Source organism: Vigna unguiculata, chromosome 4, assembly GCF_004118075.2.
Source record: "Vigna unguiculata cultivar IT97K-499-35 chromosome 4, ASM411807v1, whole genome shotgun sequence".
Taxonomy (NCBI): Eukaryota; Viridiplantae; Streptophyta; class Magnoliopsida; order Fabales; family Fabaceae; genus Vigna; species Vigna unguiculata.
The window spans coordinates 40,818,814-40,833,073 of record NC_040282.1 but is presented as its reverse complement, the minus strand read 5'-3'; the positions used below and the strand labels follow the sequence as shown (position 1 = coordinate 40,833,073).

Below are 14,260 nucleotides of genomic sequence, written 5' to 3'. Positions count from 1 at the left end.
ATTGTTTAACTTATTTACTAGTTTGTTTAAATGTAATACTTCAGAATAATAATAATAATTATATTAAATTAAAAAATCCCTGTTCCTTTGGACAATTAATAAAAAAATTCTAACACTAACTCCGATATAAAACCTTACATTAATGAATTTATAACTGTTTTTCTTTTAGTTCAACTTTTTATTTTTATTTAATATAGGATTTATAAATTTATATTTGAATTTCCAACACCAAATATCTAAATGTATCAATTGAGCACATAAATCTAAATTATTTTAGACTTTTCTTAACTTCTTTAAGTTTTATAATCTTATGTTATGAAATTCCACTACTCTATAACTTAATGCTGTGTAATTTTATAAATTTTTGCTATATATTTCTTTTGACATTATTCATTTTCTTTTTTATCATTTAATTGAGTGACTCGATAACTCCACTCAAAATGTAAAATTGATCAAAACATTGTAATTTTAAAATTCAATATAAACATTTAATATTAATTTTCACACCAAAGAAATAACATCCATTCATTTAGATTTCAATCTCTTCTAATTCTAAACCAATCCAACTCTTACCTATCTCTATCTAAATGAAAAAAGAAAAAAAAAGTTCACAATATGCAACAAGTATGAATATAGGGATCAACTTCATAATTACTATAGTTTTAGTCTTTTATAGGAGAGGCTTGTTAATTGTTTTAAGGGGTTTCTTTGTAGAGAAAGAATCGTATAACTTTTTTAAGGATTAAATATGTTTTTGTCTTTCAATTTTCAGTGAAATTTAGAATTAGTTTTTTTTTTTTAACTTTTGATCATTCATTTTTAAAAATATGTGAATTTAGTCATTTTAACCAAATTTTGTTAAGTTTATCTGACGTTTCAAGCGCATTATAGTATTTGAATTGTTTACACCGTTTGACACATTTTCATTTCAATGTTAACTCAAATATTATCATTAAATATGTTTAAAATGTCAAATAAAATTAACAAAATTTGATAAGAAAGACTAAATCCACGCATTTCTAAAGATGAAGGACTAAATTGGTATAAAGTTTCGAAGATTGATTAATTTCAAAATTCACTGAAACTTGAGAGACCAAAAACATATTTAATCTTTTTTTTATTATATAACCTTTAATACTTTCACTTTTACAAGAGTTCTTGTTTTTGGTTTAATAATTATACTTCCATTAGTTTTTCATGTTGAAGTTAAAGGTAAAAATATCTCACTCTAAGTTGAATTATATGGCTAATGATTGACTTTAACAAAATCTCAAAAGTGACAAGGTGGTTAACTCCATCCAACCAAAATCTAATTGTCAACTAAATGGTTTTGAATTTGGTTCATATTAAAGATCCTTTTCATTATTAGGTTACATGTTATTATCATTGTGATATGCCACACTTATTTGGCTAGGCAAAAGCAAATGGGAATGACTTTCAATTATATATTTGGATTAGCGTCCACAAACTTCATATTTTAATATTTTTCATTTTCATTTTACCTAAAAATTTATTAGACTAGTTTTTAATATAACAATCAAAGAAAAATTCGGATAAAGAAAATACTCAACCATTTTATTTTGTAATTATCTTCTTAACCTTAATTTGAAGCAAAACATTAAACTAATGCACGTTGATGCATAATTCAATTTTACAAAAATTAATTTGTAAAATAAGATTCTCACGTTTATATATTACAATTTAACTATAATTTTAGTTGATTTTGAATATCCAGCACATCCTTACATCGATAGCTAAAGATTCTCAAATATAAGATTAAATATTTGTACGTGGTTTAACAAGAATTCAACAATGACAACATAATAATTACAAATAAATTAGACTAAAATAAATTTAAAAAAAAAATTATTTTAGTAAATTGGTTTATGTCTAACTCTATTACAAAATCAATTTATAATATAAAATTTCCATCGAACATGATCATAATTTTATTAAAGTTATTAATAAGTGAATTTTAAGTCTAATTCAACCACATAAAACCAATTTATATAATCTGATTTGCACTTACTTATATAGTATGAAATTGTTTCATTTTTAGTTGATGTGACACTTCCAATAATATCATCCCAAATATTTTTTATTTACTAATAAAAAAGAAATTTAATCATATTTCGAATCAAAATAAAGATATTCAACATTATAAAATTATATTTCTCTCTAAAATGAAAATCCAAATGTGATCTAAGTCCTCCAATAAGATAATCTTATAGTATAGGAAGTATTAACCGGTTTGATTATTGTCTTTTTCCTCTCTAACCTTTGCTTAAAATCAACATTTCATGGAAAGTTTCTACTCATGGTGTTGCTTACAAGAAACATGTTATTTGGACATGCATATAAGATAAAACAGTGCTTCTTTCAAATCTTAAAAAGTTGGGTTAAGACTTTTAAGGCAATTACAAATGTTGATATTGGATCACTATCAATGAATAGGAGTAGAATTCTTAGTGTGTAGAATAAGGATTTTACGCAACATGGTGCACCAATGCCTTAAGTTTCCCTCCACTAAATCTTCCATCTTACCTAAATTCCACAAGCAAGTTAACTAACCATGGTTGGGGTAACTATCTATGTTTCTTGCACTATGAAACTAAGAATAAAGTAACCCTTCAAAAGTTTATTTCTTCTATTTATTAACTTTATGATGTTTGTTTTCTCATTGAAAATATATAATACAAAAAAGATTTAACTCTTTCAATTAAACTAGTGCGTTGTTGATTGTAAAGATAGATATCCCACATCAATAATAAGTTAAATTAAATTATAACATATATATATAAGTATGTGTAAATATAATTTTATAAATGATCTTTGACAATTTTTTTGTTCTGTTTCATTGAATTTTAATAGATTTCTTTTTAAGTAAAATTAGAGCTGTCAAAATGGGTAATCTGGTCCGACTCGGCTCGATCCACCACCGGTTGATGATTTAGTGAGCCAACCCAACCCGACTCACTTTTTAACAAACAAAAAAAATTTGAACCTGGTCCGGCCCACCACGGGTTGGCAGGTTAAACGGGTTGACTCACAGATTCACTTAATTAAAAAAAATATAATTTTTTTATTTTTTTTCAGTCAAAACTAAATTATAATTCTAATAAAAATCTAAATAAACTTTAATACAATCCAAATACAAGCCAAAATAAAAAAATATAAATTATTTATGTGTTGGCTAAAAACAACAACCTAATACGACCCAAAAATAACCCTTTTATTTGCGGGTTGGTGAGCCAACCCGGCTCACCACGGATTCAATCCGGGTGAGCCGGATTCTAAATGAGTTGGGTAAAAAATTAACCCGTATTGAAATTTGTAAAAATTTTCAACCGAACCCGTAATGAACTGGATTGCCTCACGGATTCCAACCCATTTTGACAACTATAAGTAAAATCATAAAACTTTTTTGGTGAATATAAATTTTAATTTTATTCGAAAAAACTTAATTTAATTTTTCTAACTGTAATCCAAACACACTCATAGTTCACTGTACCTAAGAAATTCATGAACTAGAGGAATACGATGATAAGGGAGACCCAATCCTAAAGAGAATAAAGCAATCCTTATCAAAAATGATCATTCAAGTCCCATTTCAAAAATATATTCTATAATAAAATATTTTTAAATTCGAAAATATCTTCCAAACACTTAATCTGAAAAGTATAAAATAATACATTTTAAATTTTATATTTTAGAAGATATTTTTGAATCTTAAAATATCTTTTAGAGTATTTAATCTAAAATAGAAAAATATTATTCGAACTAGATATTCTGGAATGAATTTCCAAATCCAAATAATGACTTTCGAAAAACCTAATTCAAAATTAAAAAAAAAATTGAATTTAGTGTTTTGAAACACCTTTCCAGCTACGAAAATATCTATTGAAACACATATTTTCTTATAATTTTTGAATTGGATGTTCTAAAAATTATTTTATAAATATGAAAATATCTTCCAGAACAGCCAATCCGAAAAAAAAAATAAAAAAGGAAGTCAAGGAATATTTATCATAATTTTGATGGGATACAGGAAAGAAAAAGGGAAGTGGTGGAAAGAAATCCAGGATACACTTGATGGGCCACTAAGTATGGGTTAGGCCCCAAGCAAGTAGTTCTTTTCCACTCATTTCTAATAAGAGTTTCAATAAACTTTTTGGAAAATTTATTCAGTAATACTAAAAAATATTTATTTATGAAGAACTGTGTAATTTTACATTTTCAACAATTTTCAGGTACCGTCATTGACCAACCGTTGTAGAAAAAAATTATTGCCAAACTTTATATATATATATGGAGAAATTAAAATAATATTTAAGTATATATTACATGTCATATAATCTTTTAAACCATAAAGATTGTATCTATAACAAATATAAAAAAATATAATTCTTTGTGTTCATATTTTCTTTTTTCAATTTTATTTTTAATTATTATTTTACAAATTATTTATTTTATATTTAATTGTTACTCTGATTTTTTTTTTTGTTTTTAATAGTTATTTTAATTTTTTTGTACATTTTATTTTTTAAAATTTATATTTAATAATTATTTTAAAAATTAATTATATATTTTTTAATAATTTTAACTTAAATTTTTGTGAAAATTAAAAATATGAATACACGAATGCAATAAAACTCGTGCTTTCGTTAGTAAATAATAAAGTAAATTAAAAATACGGAATTTATCTATAACTATATATAAAGGAAAATCTTCTTTTGTGTCCACATTTCATAATTCCAACTTTACCCTTTATAATTTAATTATTTATTAAATCTTTAAAAATTACTTATCTCCTTCTTTTCTCTTCTACTATTCATCAACAGTTATTTTTTTTTATATTTTCTCCATACATTTTATTTTATCTTTTATGAATATACTTTTATTTTATTTATTAACTTAAAAACATTCCAATATCATTAATTATTAATATAATTTAAAAAATGCGTACACACATAGGATAACGCTGTTTACGCTAATGATTAATAAAAGAAAAGTTAGAAGTTAATTATAAAATTTGTTTATGAGAATAGTACGATATTTATAAAAATAACAAATAGTTAAAACATAAATTTTAAGATTAAGAAAATTTGTTGAATTTTTTGGTTTGTAAAAACGACACATAAGAGAAAGAGAGGAGTACTTTCCCAAGAACTGTATCCAAAATAGTCGAATTTTCTTTTCCTTGTCGCATTCCCCTCTTTTCAGAATCTTTCGTCACTTTCCTATAAATATCGTGCTTCACCTCTCGCTGATTTTTCTATTTCTATTCTATACTGCTGTTACAAATATGTTATGAAATATGAATTATGATGTTCTACAATGCAAAGAATTATATTTCTTAATTTGTTTTGAGAAAAGAATACTATTTTATTAAGAAGAAGAAAAAAAAGAATTTTTAAGATGCCATTTTTTAAGATTAATTTCTATATTTTTCTGTCCAGAGAGATGAAAAACGTTTGCATAATTAAAAACAATATAATCCACTGATGATAACTTTATCTTTTTGTAGCATAAATCTTACAAATGATAATCCTTGTCACAAGCACACTGGGTAAAGAATTCAAAGATGATTTTTTTAATTGAAATAAAACAAAATTTATGATTTTTTAATACACAATCACATGATTTAAAAAAGAAAAACCTATTGGTAGGTTCTTAATTCCTAAACCAGGCCATTCATTACAAAAACCCAATAAATTTAATGCCATCATCATCTTCAATAATGGTGACTTTGAAACACATACCTATAACTTCATACACAATCCAAAACAAGAACACCAAAACCAAGGTCTGAGCTTTTGTGAATCCAAAGGGATGGCAAGAGAATGGTCCTTTTACAGAGATTTTCTGCCAATTTTGGTGCTTCTTGGCACCGAATGCAATGACATGGGTTTACTCACACTCTTCAAAGTAGCCTCACTGCAAGGATTGAACAGCTATGTCTTTGTGGCCTATGCTTATACTGTTGCAACCACTGTGCTTCTTCCAATCACTTTTTTCCACAGAAGGTATGCAATTGTTTGTAGCAAATCATCATCATCATCATCATCATCAATGATCATTATTTATCTTGAACTTATGTTTGAAGGATTTCATTTTATCAGTTATTGAAGGATACAAGTATTGTTTTTTATGTCTCTTTGCAGATCAAGAGTGGTTCCTCCACTGAGTTTCTCCACAGTATCCAAAATAGTTCTTCTTGGGGTGATAGGGTAAAGGAACTTACCTCACTGGAATTTTTCAACTTTTCAAAGCCTTTTAATATGAGTTTTGTCACTGTTGCTGTTAGTTAGTTGTGGTCCAAGGATTGTCAGAAAAACATTTGATGATTTTTATGATGATTTTTTCTGTTCTTGTTTTGTAATATGATGATGGCCATGTGTTGCAGAAGTTCATCTCAGATACTGGGTTATGCAGGAATCAGCTATAGTTCTCCAGCTCTTGCTTCTTCAATTGGAAATCTGGTGCCTGCTTTCACCTTCATCCTTGCTGTGATGTGCAGGTTCACTATCCTTGCTTTATTATTGTATTTTGCAATTTTTTTTTTTTGGAACTATTTTATTAACTTTTGTCCCACTTGAGGGTATTTTGCTATATTTTATGCAACGTAAACAACTAGAAATAATTTCATAGTCTGTCATTTTTTCATTAAAGAAAAGAGTCTCTGTCATATGCTTTCTTTTCTTGCACGCATATCTTAAATAAAGCTAAGCATATTAGTTAGTGTGTGAAAGTGTCATGGTCAACTTAGAACCCCACCAATTTATTCAATATTCTCATATTGGTGACTATGAACCAATGTTTCAATCTCCTGTTAGTACAAAGACTGATTAAAGAAACCCAAGATTTTAGAGTCCAGATTTTCTTCTGGTTACTGGTTTTTTAGTGTTGTCCTCTGTTGAATATAAAAAAATCATTATGTTGATATACAAAATCAATAGTCGTCATTATTTTTAGGGTTAAATATGTTTTTGTTCCCTTAATTTTTAGTGAATTTTGGAATTAGTCCATTTCGAAATTTTGGACCAATTTAGTCCTTCATCTTTCGAAATATATGGATTTAGTCCTTCTAATCAAATTTTGTTAAGTTTATTTGACATTTCAAGCACGTTTCATAATAGTATTTGATTTAATATTAAAACAAAAATGTATCAAACAATATAAACAACTCAGATACAATCCTGAAATGCGTATGAAACATCAAATAAACTTAACAAAATTTGATTAAAATGACTAAATCCACGTATTTCGAAAGATGAAAGACTAAATTGATCCAAAGTTTCAAAATGGACTAATTCCAAAATTCACTGAAAATTAAGAGACCAAAAATATATTTAACCCTTATTTTTAAGACATAACAGAGTAACAACGCAGAAAAAACCAGCATAGAATCCAAATTCAAGATTTTGTCTTCAAAGCGAACAACTACATATTTTATTTGCTTTCAAAGCTAACGTTTCTTTGGTGACCAAAGTTTCTACTTCTGACACCATTAACTAGTACCAAAGTTCATTATAGGTGATCTTATTTCATCAAATCTATTGTGGGAATTAAGCTGAATGTGATCTTTAAAGAAAATGGTTGTGAAGTGATAGTAAGTTGATGATATTAACGACTAGGAATGAATATCTAAGTCTTCTTTTGTAGACTTATTTTTGTTTTCTGTTTTCCTCTTATTATGACTGCATTTAAGGATGGAAAAGTTAGCTGCTAAAAGTAGGAGTAGTCAAGCTAAGGTAATGGGAAGCATAATATCAATATCAGGTGCATTTGTATTGACTTTCTACAAAGGACCATCAATCTTCAATGCTCACAAACATGTTTCCTTGTCACCTCAAGATCCAATTAACTTTCTTAAATCAGAGGATGCTAGCTGGGCCACTGGTGGCATTCTGCTCATAGCTGATTACATTCTGACTTCAGTATGGTACATTTTAGAGGTAGGTTCAAGGTTTTCTGAACAAAGAGGTATAATTTAGAAATTAAAGTGGATAAATTATGATGGTTTATAAGATCATAAACGGTAGAATTTAGTTCATTTGCAAACTTTAGCGAATCCACATTATTTTTTAAGTGGTTAAGTATGTTTTTAGTTCCTAAACTTAGAGATGAAATTGTAATTCATCTTTCTTCCAAATTTTAAAAATGAATAAATATAATCATTTTAGCTCAACAAAGTTAACTTCTGTTTACGTGTTAGACGGTGTTTTTAGCTAGCATTTGAGTTGTAATGTGTCACCGTTTAATATTTAAAAAAGTTAACGTCGTTATATCTATTAATTTTTAAAGTTTGAGTACCAAAATATATTAAAATTTGAAACAGACGAATTTCAATTTGACGTTTAGGTTTAGGGACTAAAAACATACTTAACCTTTTATATAAATACATCTCTTGCTACTTTATATGGAAATCCTTAGTCCTAACATATTTTAACTCCTTTGCAGGAGGATATCTTGAGAGTGTTCCCGGAGGAACTTACTCTAGTCTTGTTTTACAATGTCACTGCCACAATATTCACTGCAACTGTAGGTTTACTTGCTGTGCCAAATGCTAGTGCTTGGAAAATAGGTCTAAATGTTTCACTGATCTCTATTGTTAGCTCAGTAAGTATCATGCAAATTTTTGTTTCTCTTTGATCAGAAAGATACACCTTCCTTTGCTTGTGTAGTTTATTGATGATTTTTCTTTTTTTGTGCATTTAGGGACTATTTGGAAAGTTAATGAGCAATGTAATTTATGCCTGGACACTGAATTTAAAGGGGGCTGTCTTTGTAACATCCTTGAGGCCACTTCAAATTGTGATTGCAGTTGCAATGGGTGTTGTGTTCCTTAATGATACTCTGTACATTGGAAGGTATGATACTACAATTTTGTTACTTCTCTTATCACTCCACAATCCCAATCTGAAAATGGAACAATGCAGGGTAGGTTCTTTTTTAGGCAATTTTCTTGATGATTTGTGATTTTCTATTGATGGTTAATAATCGGACTTTAAATCTAACTCAATCGTATCAAATCGACTCTAAGTTAACCTTATCTGTAATCGATGTGGGACTTCCAACACTGACAGAGGACCATTTCAATGAGATATTATCATTAAAATTCATTATGAGATACTATCAGTTCTTTTTAATACTGATACAACATTGACATATACATAGTACAATTTAATGACAGTTTGTTGATATGTTCATTTGTGTACATTTTTTTTGTCTGCATTTTGCAGCGTAGTTGGAGCAATAATAGTATCAATTGGCCTTTATGTTGTATTGTGGGGCAAGGCAACAAAAGAGATAGAGGAAATTGTTGGTGGCTTGGAATCACCAACTGCAGAGAATGTTCCTCTCTTGCAAAACCAGAGAACTGAAACATCAGAAAAGAATGTTTAAAACAAAAATACAATCTCTTCTCACAGTTAACATCACAGAAAAACCATTAAAAAAAAATAAAACCATTTTCTTGTCATAGAACAACAAGAGTACATAGTTCCATTGTCCCCCAAGATGATTCTGAGATGCTTATACCTATTGTTTCCCTCTAAGTGAAGTAAATGAAAGATTTTCAGTGTTAACACAGTTGCTGTTACGTGTGATGTAGATACTGTGGTTTGTCATAGAATCGAACCTACACGGTTCTTTACACAGAGAAGTTGTAACTTTTATTCAAGTGGTTTATTGGAAAAACTGACAGATAACTACATGAATGTATTTAAACATGGTGTGGTATAATTGACAGGTAACTACACTGCCTAAACACATGGGTCAAGTTTAGATCAATTTTTGTGTGTATGGAAAAAACCTATTGGTAAATATCAATCCTCAAATGGAGTTTAATCTTTCAAGAACTTCATAAAAAAGGAATGGTTTTTTTCCAAATGATCATAACTGGAACTGGAGTTGCTGTGAAACCTTTTCAATATCTCAGGTTTTTCGTGTGGTGAATCAAAAGGCTGGTGGAAGTACTTCAGAAAAGATTGCAAAGGTTGATAAATATTGAAAGCAATAATATACTGTAGTAGTGGTAAAATTGGCTAATGAATTGAGACTATTTACTTGGTGTCTAAATATGCTTCGAGCATAATTGTCTAATGCCGTGTTTGGCTGATGCAGAATCAAAGAAATGAAAAAGAGCAAGACAGCAACTTAGCACAAGAATGAGTTGAGTTGAGTATCCAAATGGTTTACTCAATATAATTGTGCCAAGGTGGTCCTCTTTGAAAGTGTTCCTTACTAGTATTAGTCCTTATTGACCTATAAAATATAATCATATATCAGGTCAAGTTATAAAAGGTTAAATCGAGTTAGACTCATATAAAAGAAGATGAAGTTGAGTTTGGCCCATCTCATGCAAGGTTAGGTCAAGTTGGGTCCAAGCAATACAAGGCTGGATTGGGTTTAATCCAAGACAAGTTAGACTAGGCCAGGTCAAAGTCAAGCTAGGTTAGGTCAAACTCAAGTGAACTTAAGTTGAGTTGCATCCCGTCTTAAGTCGGATCGAGCCTAAGTCGTGTTCGGTTAGGTCATACCTAAATTGGCCCAAGTCAAGTTAGGCCAAGGTAAGATTGACATGAAAGGGGCTTAGGTCTATTGAGTCTAATTGGACTCACGTCAAGTTAAGTCTCGTCAGGTAAAGTTTTGTCAAGTCTAGTAAGATCAAGTCAAACATGGTTGAAGTTGGGTCAATTCAACGAGGTTCAGTTCGAACTAGTTGGGTTGAGGCGACCCAAGTCATATTCATGTCAAGCCATTTTGACTCCACTTCTAGTAGAATTAACTTGAATCCAAGTCGAGTTAAGTTAGTCTGGATTTACGTTCAACCAAGTTGACCTAGATCCACATCATACTGAGTTCAATTAAGTCTAAGTTGAACTCAGTAGTTCACGTCAAGCCAAGTCAAATATGAATTTAAATATGATTTTGAATATTATACTAATTAGATTTAATAATTTAAATTGAACTGAGAAAAAAGATATAATTTAATTTAACCTAATTAGAATATATATAAATTTTAAATTCAATATATTTTGATAGATTTGGATTAGATCCATTTGAATTTTATTTTAAAAAATACAATCACCTTTAACATAGTGGTTAAGTGTTTACTTCCTTTTTAGATATATCATTACGCATTTCCCAATCCTTTTGTGAAAATTTAAAATATACCGACTGGCTTCAGAAAATTTTTCTATAGTTATATATAAAACATTGTTAGAAAATGTGTAGAGTTGTATCCTCATAACTTTATGTTGAAATTGCATTTTCTATTCTGAAATGTTCCTTCCAAATTGCAACCAACTCCCTTCTTTATTTCTGTTATCTGTATCATGGTCCAATATTTTGTTGGCAAGACGCCAAGAGTTTAGAAACCAGTCCCTATCACTTTCTTCTTCATTTATTCATAATTTAACTACTCTTTGCACCTTTGTTTTATAAAAATTATAGGATAGTAGTGTGGGTGACTCACACTATTTCATTCATTTCTTAAAATAAAAAATAATTTGTACTTATTTTAATATTTAATGAGCGTGATATTTTTGTTTTATTAAGTTTATTTGATGTTTATTTAAGTTGTTTATACTGTTTAATACATTTTTGCTTTAATATTAAGTTAATTACTATTATGAAACATGTTTGAAATGTCAAATAAACTTAACAAAATCTGATTAAAAGGACTAAATCCACATTTTTCGAAAGATGAATGACTAAATTAGTCCAAAATTTTGATATAGACTAATTCTAAAATTCACTTAAAGTTAAAAGACTAAAAACATATTCAATCCTTTTTTTAATAGTTCAAATATTAATTAAATATTTTTTTATAAAAATATAAAAATCTCAATATTGAAAATATCATATTAGTAAGTATTGAATGTAAAATAGACATACATTTTCTAATATGTAAAATATCATATTAGAAAATGATAATAATATAAATATTAAATAAAAGTATCTAATAATAATTAGGTAAAGATCAAATAATTATAAAAAAATATATAAATAATGTGTAAATTGTATGTAAGTTAGGAAACTGAGGATTAGAGAGAAGTAAAATTTTCAATTACTTAATCAATAAACTAGAGATATTTTAATAATTTAAAATACTGAGTGTTGGAATGGAAACATACAAATATGTATGTTCATTTTTTTCTCATACCTAGTTTAAAAATTAAATATTACCACTATTTATACACAATCAATGTACAAGTTCTTTCTCAAAATCATGACAAATCCATATAATAACTGCGAAGAAGTTTTTTTTTTTTCTTTCTGCAAACAATCTAAGTAAAAAGTAAATTTGATCGTAGTTTTTCAAATATCTGAATTTGAACTATTTTTCTTTTTCAAATTCTAAATTCTTAAGAGGTTAGTTTTTTTTTTTTTTTTAATTGTTTTTATCGAGTTTGGATTTTGGATCTGTAAGATATGTGGCAAAATTTCGATAGTACCTTTAAAGACAGGTGAGTTCATAAAATGAAAAAAGTTACTTGCAAAAGATTTTTTGAAAAAACTTAAATAAATAACAATATTAGATATATGTTTAAAGTATAAGTAAGAGTTTTTAAATGGTACTTAATAATCGAACTCCTTATATTGAAATCAGAAAAATATGACAATTGTATCCAAAATATACCAAAAATAATAATAAATAACCATCTTATAAGTAAAAGTTCACAACAACTATATGACTTTGAATGTTTATGAGAACTTTAATGATACATTAAAGTATAATTTGATAGAAGACTCAAAACATTAATAAATACTTAGTGAAAACTATATAACTTTAATGATGCATTAAAGTCTAATTTGTCAGAAGACTGAAAACATAAATCTTTAGTTTTTTTTTTCTTTTTCTCAACTCATTCAAATAGATCGAGGGATATGTCAAGTTAAACTTAAAATGGTGCACATTTTGACACATGAACTGAGAATAGTTTTTGTTTACATATGAAGCAAGAGTATTCTCGATGATTATGACATGAAGGATAAACATAACCCACAATTTAATAATAATTGCATTAATTTTTTTGAAAAAGGAAAAAAAAATCTCTTTATCACTTTCTCCTCTTTTTTTTTTTTTATTGGAAAGAAAAGAATTTCAAAAGAATGGGGAAGGAAGGAATTTTGGCGGATGCATGTATAGGTCCCTCTCTATGCCTTGTTCTTTTCTGCTATCAAGAATATAACAAATTGCAAAATAATATATATTTCTACTTTTATATCCACACCATTTTTTTCTCTTTTGTCTTTTCTATCATATATCAAAATAATTGTGAGAGTGTGAAGTGGGATAACACCTTTACTCTTTGATGATACGATGGAGGGAATAGTAGAGAGAGAAGAAATAGAAAAAGATATTAATATAAAAGAAAAGAAGAAAAATAAATGATAAATATTGTGAGAATAGATTGAAGATAAAGGAAGAGAAAATGGATGAAAAGGACTGATTATTAGGTTGAGGAAGGAAAATTTGAGAAAAGAAGATCTCACATTTTGAGAAAGAAAATATAATAGAATTTAGTGCAAGTTTGGTTCTAAAGTGATATAAAGTTTGGTTCTAAAGTGATATAAAATTGATTATAATTAATTTTCTAATGCAAAATCATAGTTTTCCAAAATCAATTAATAAGTATAAATTTCATGTTAAATGAAAAATAACTAATTATTAATTCTATGTCGGAGGATTGATTCGACCAAAATAAATTCTTCGACGTTGAACTAAATAATTCTTTAGAAAATGAAATAACCAAATAATTTCTTACAAAATGAAATAAGTAAATATTTTATTTTTCTTAAAACACTAAGTAAATAATTATTTTATTTTATTTATTTTTTTATTTCAATATTTTCCATAATTTCTACTTTCGAATATATTTTTCCAAAAAAATCTCATGTAGACCTAATGTTGAAAAAAAATATCCAAACATATTACTTTATCATTTCTTTCTTTCTGTCTTGCTGTCTCCATTTGGTGAGTTGATATTTCCCGCTCATATTCCAAAAATAAATGACCCCATAAACCTACTTTAGCATTTCACATTTTATATCCAATTTAATAGTTAATAAAGAAACTATTGAACAGTGAAATTGAAGGAAACTTTATCTTCATTTTGTACTTTCTAATGATGTTGTGGAGCCATGTCCTATTTGCTAATGGACTCCTTTTAGAAAGTGGCACACAAAGTAAAAAAATATTAATTATGTACTAAACTACAAAAAAAGAAAAATAAAACTAACCACTCAC

General features: G+C 27.6%; 1 protein-coding gene across 2 annotated transcripts; it reads left to right on the top strand.

Annotated features, from left to right (window-relative positions):
• The first annotated feature begins 5,681 nt into the window (after window positions 1-5,681).
• Window positions 5,682-9,937, top strand: LOC114181802 (WAT1-related protein At3g28050-like). 2 transcript variants are annotated; one of them, XM_028068364.1, is made up of 7 exons: window positions 5,682-6,026; window positions 6,165-6,230; window positions 6,407-6,520; window positions 7,712-7,958; window positions 8,464-8,622; window positions 8,722-8,873; window positions 9,617-9,937. In XM_028068364.1, exons 1-7 carry the CDS (start codon window positions 5,833-5,835, stop codon window positions 9,633-9,635), a joined length of 951 nt encoding a protein of 316 aa, XP_027924165.1. In that variant the 5' UTR covers window positions 5,682-5,832; the 3' UTR covers window positions 9,636-9,937. The 2 variants fall into 2 exon arrangements, with proteins under 2 accessions (XP_027924165.1, XP_027924164.1); XM_028068363.1 differs by having other exon boundaries at window positions 5,685-6,026; window positions 9,246-9,894.
• The last annotated feature ends 4,323 nt before the right edge of the window (window positions 9,938-14,260 follow it).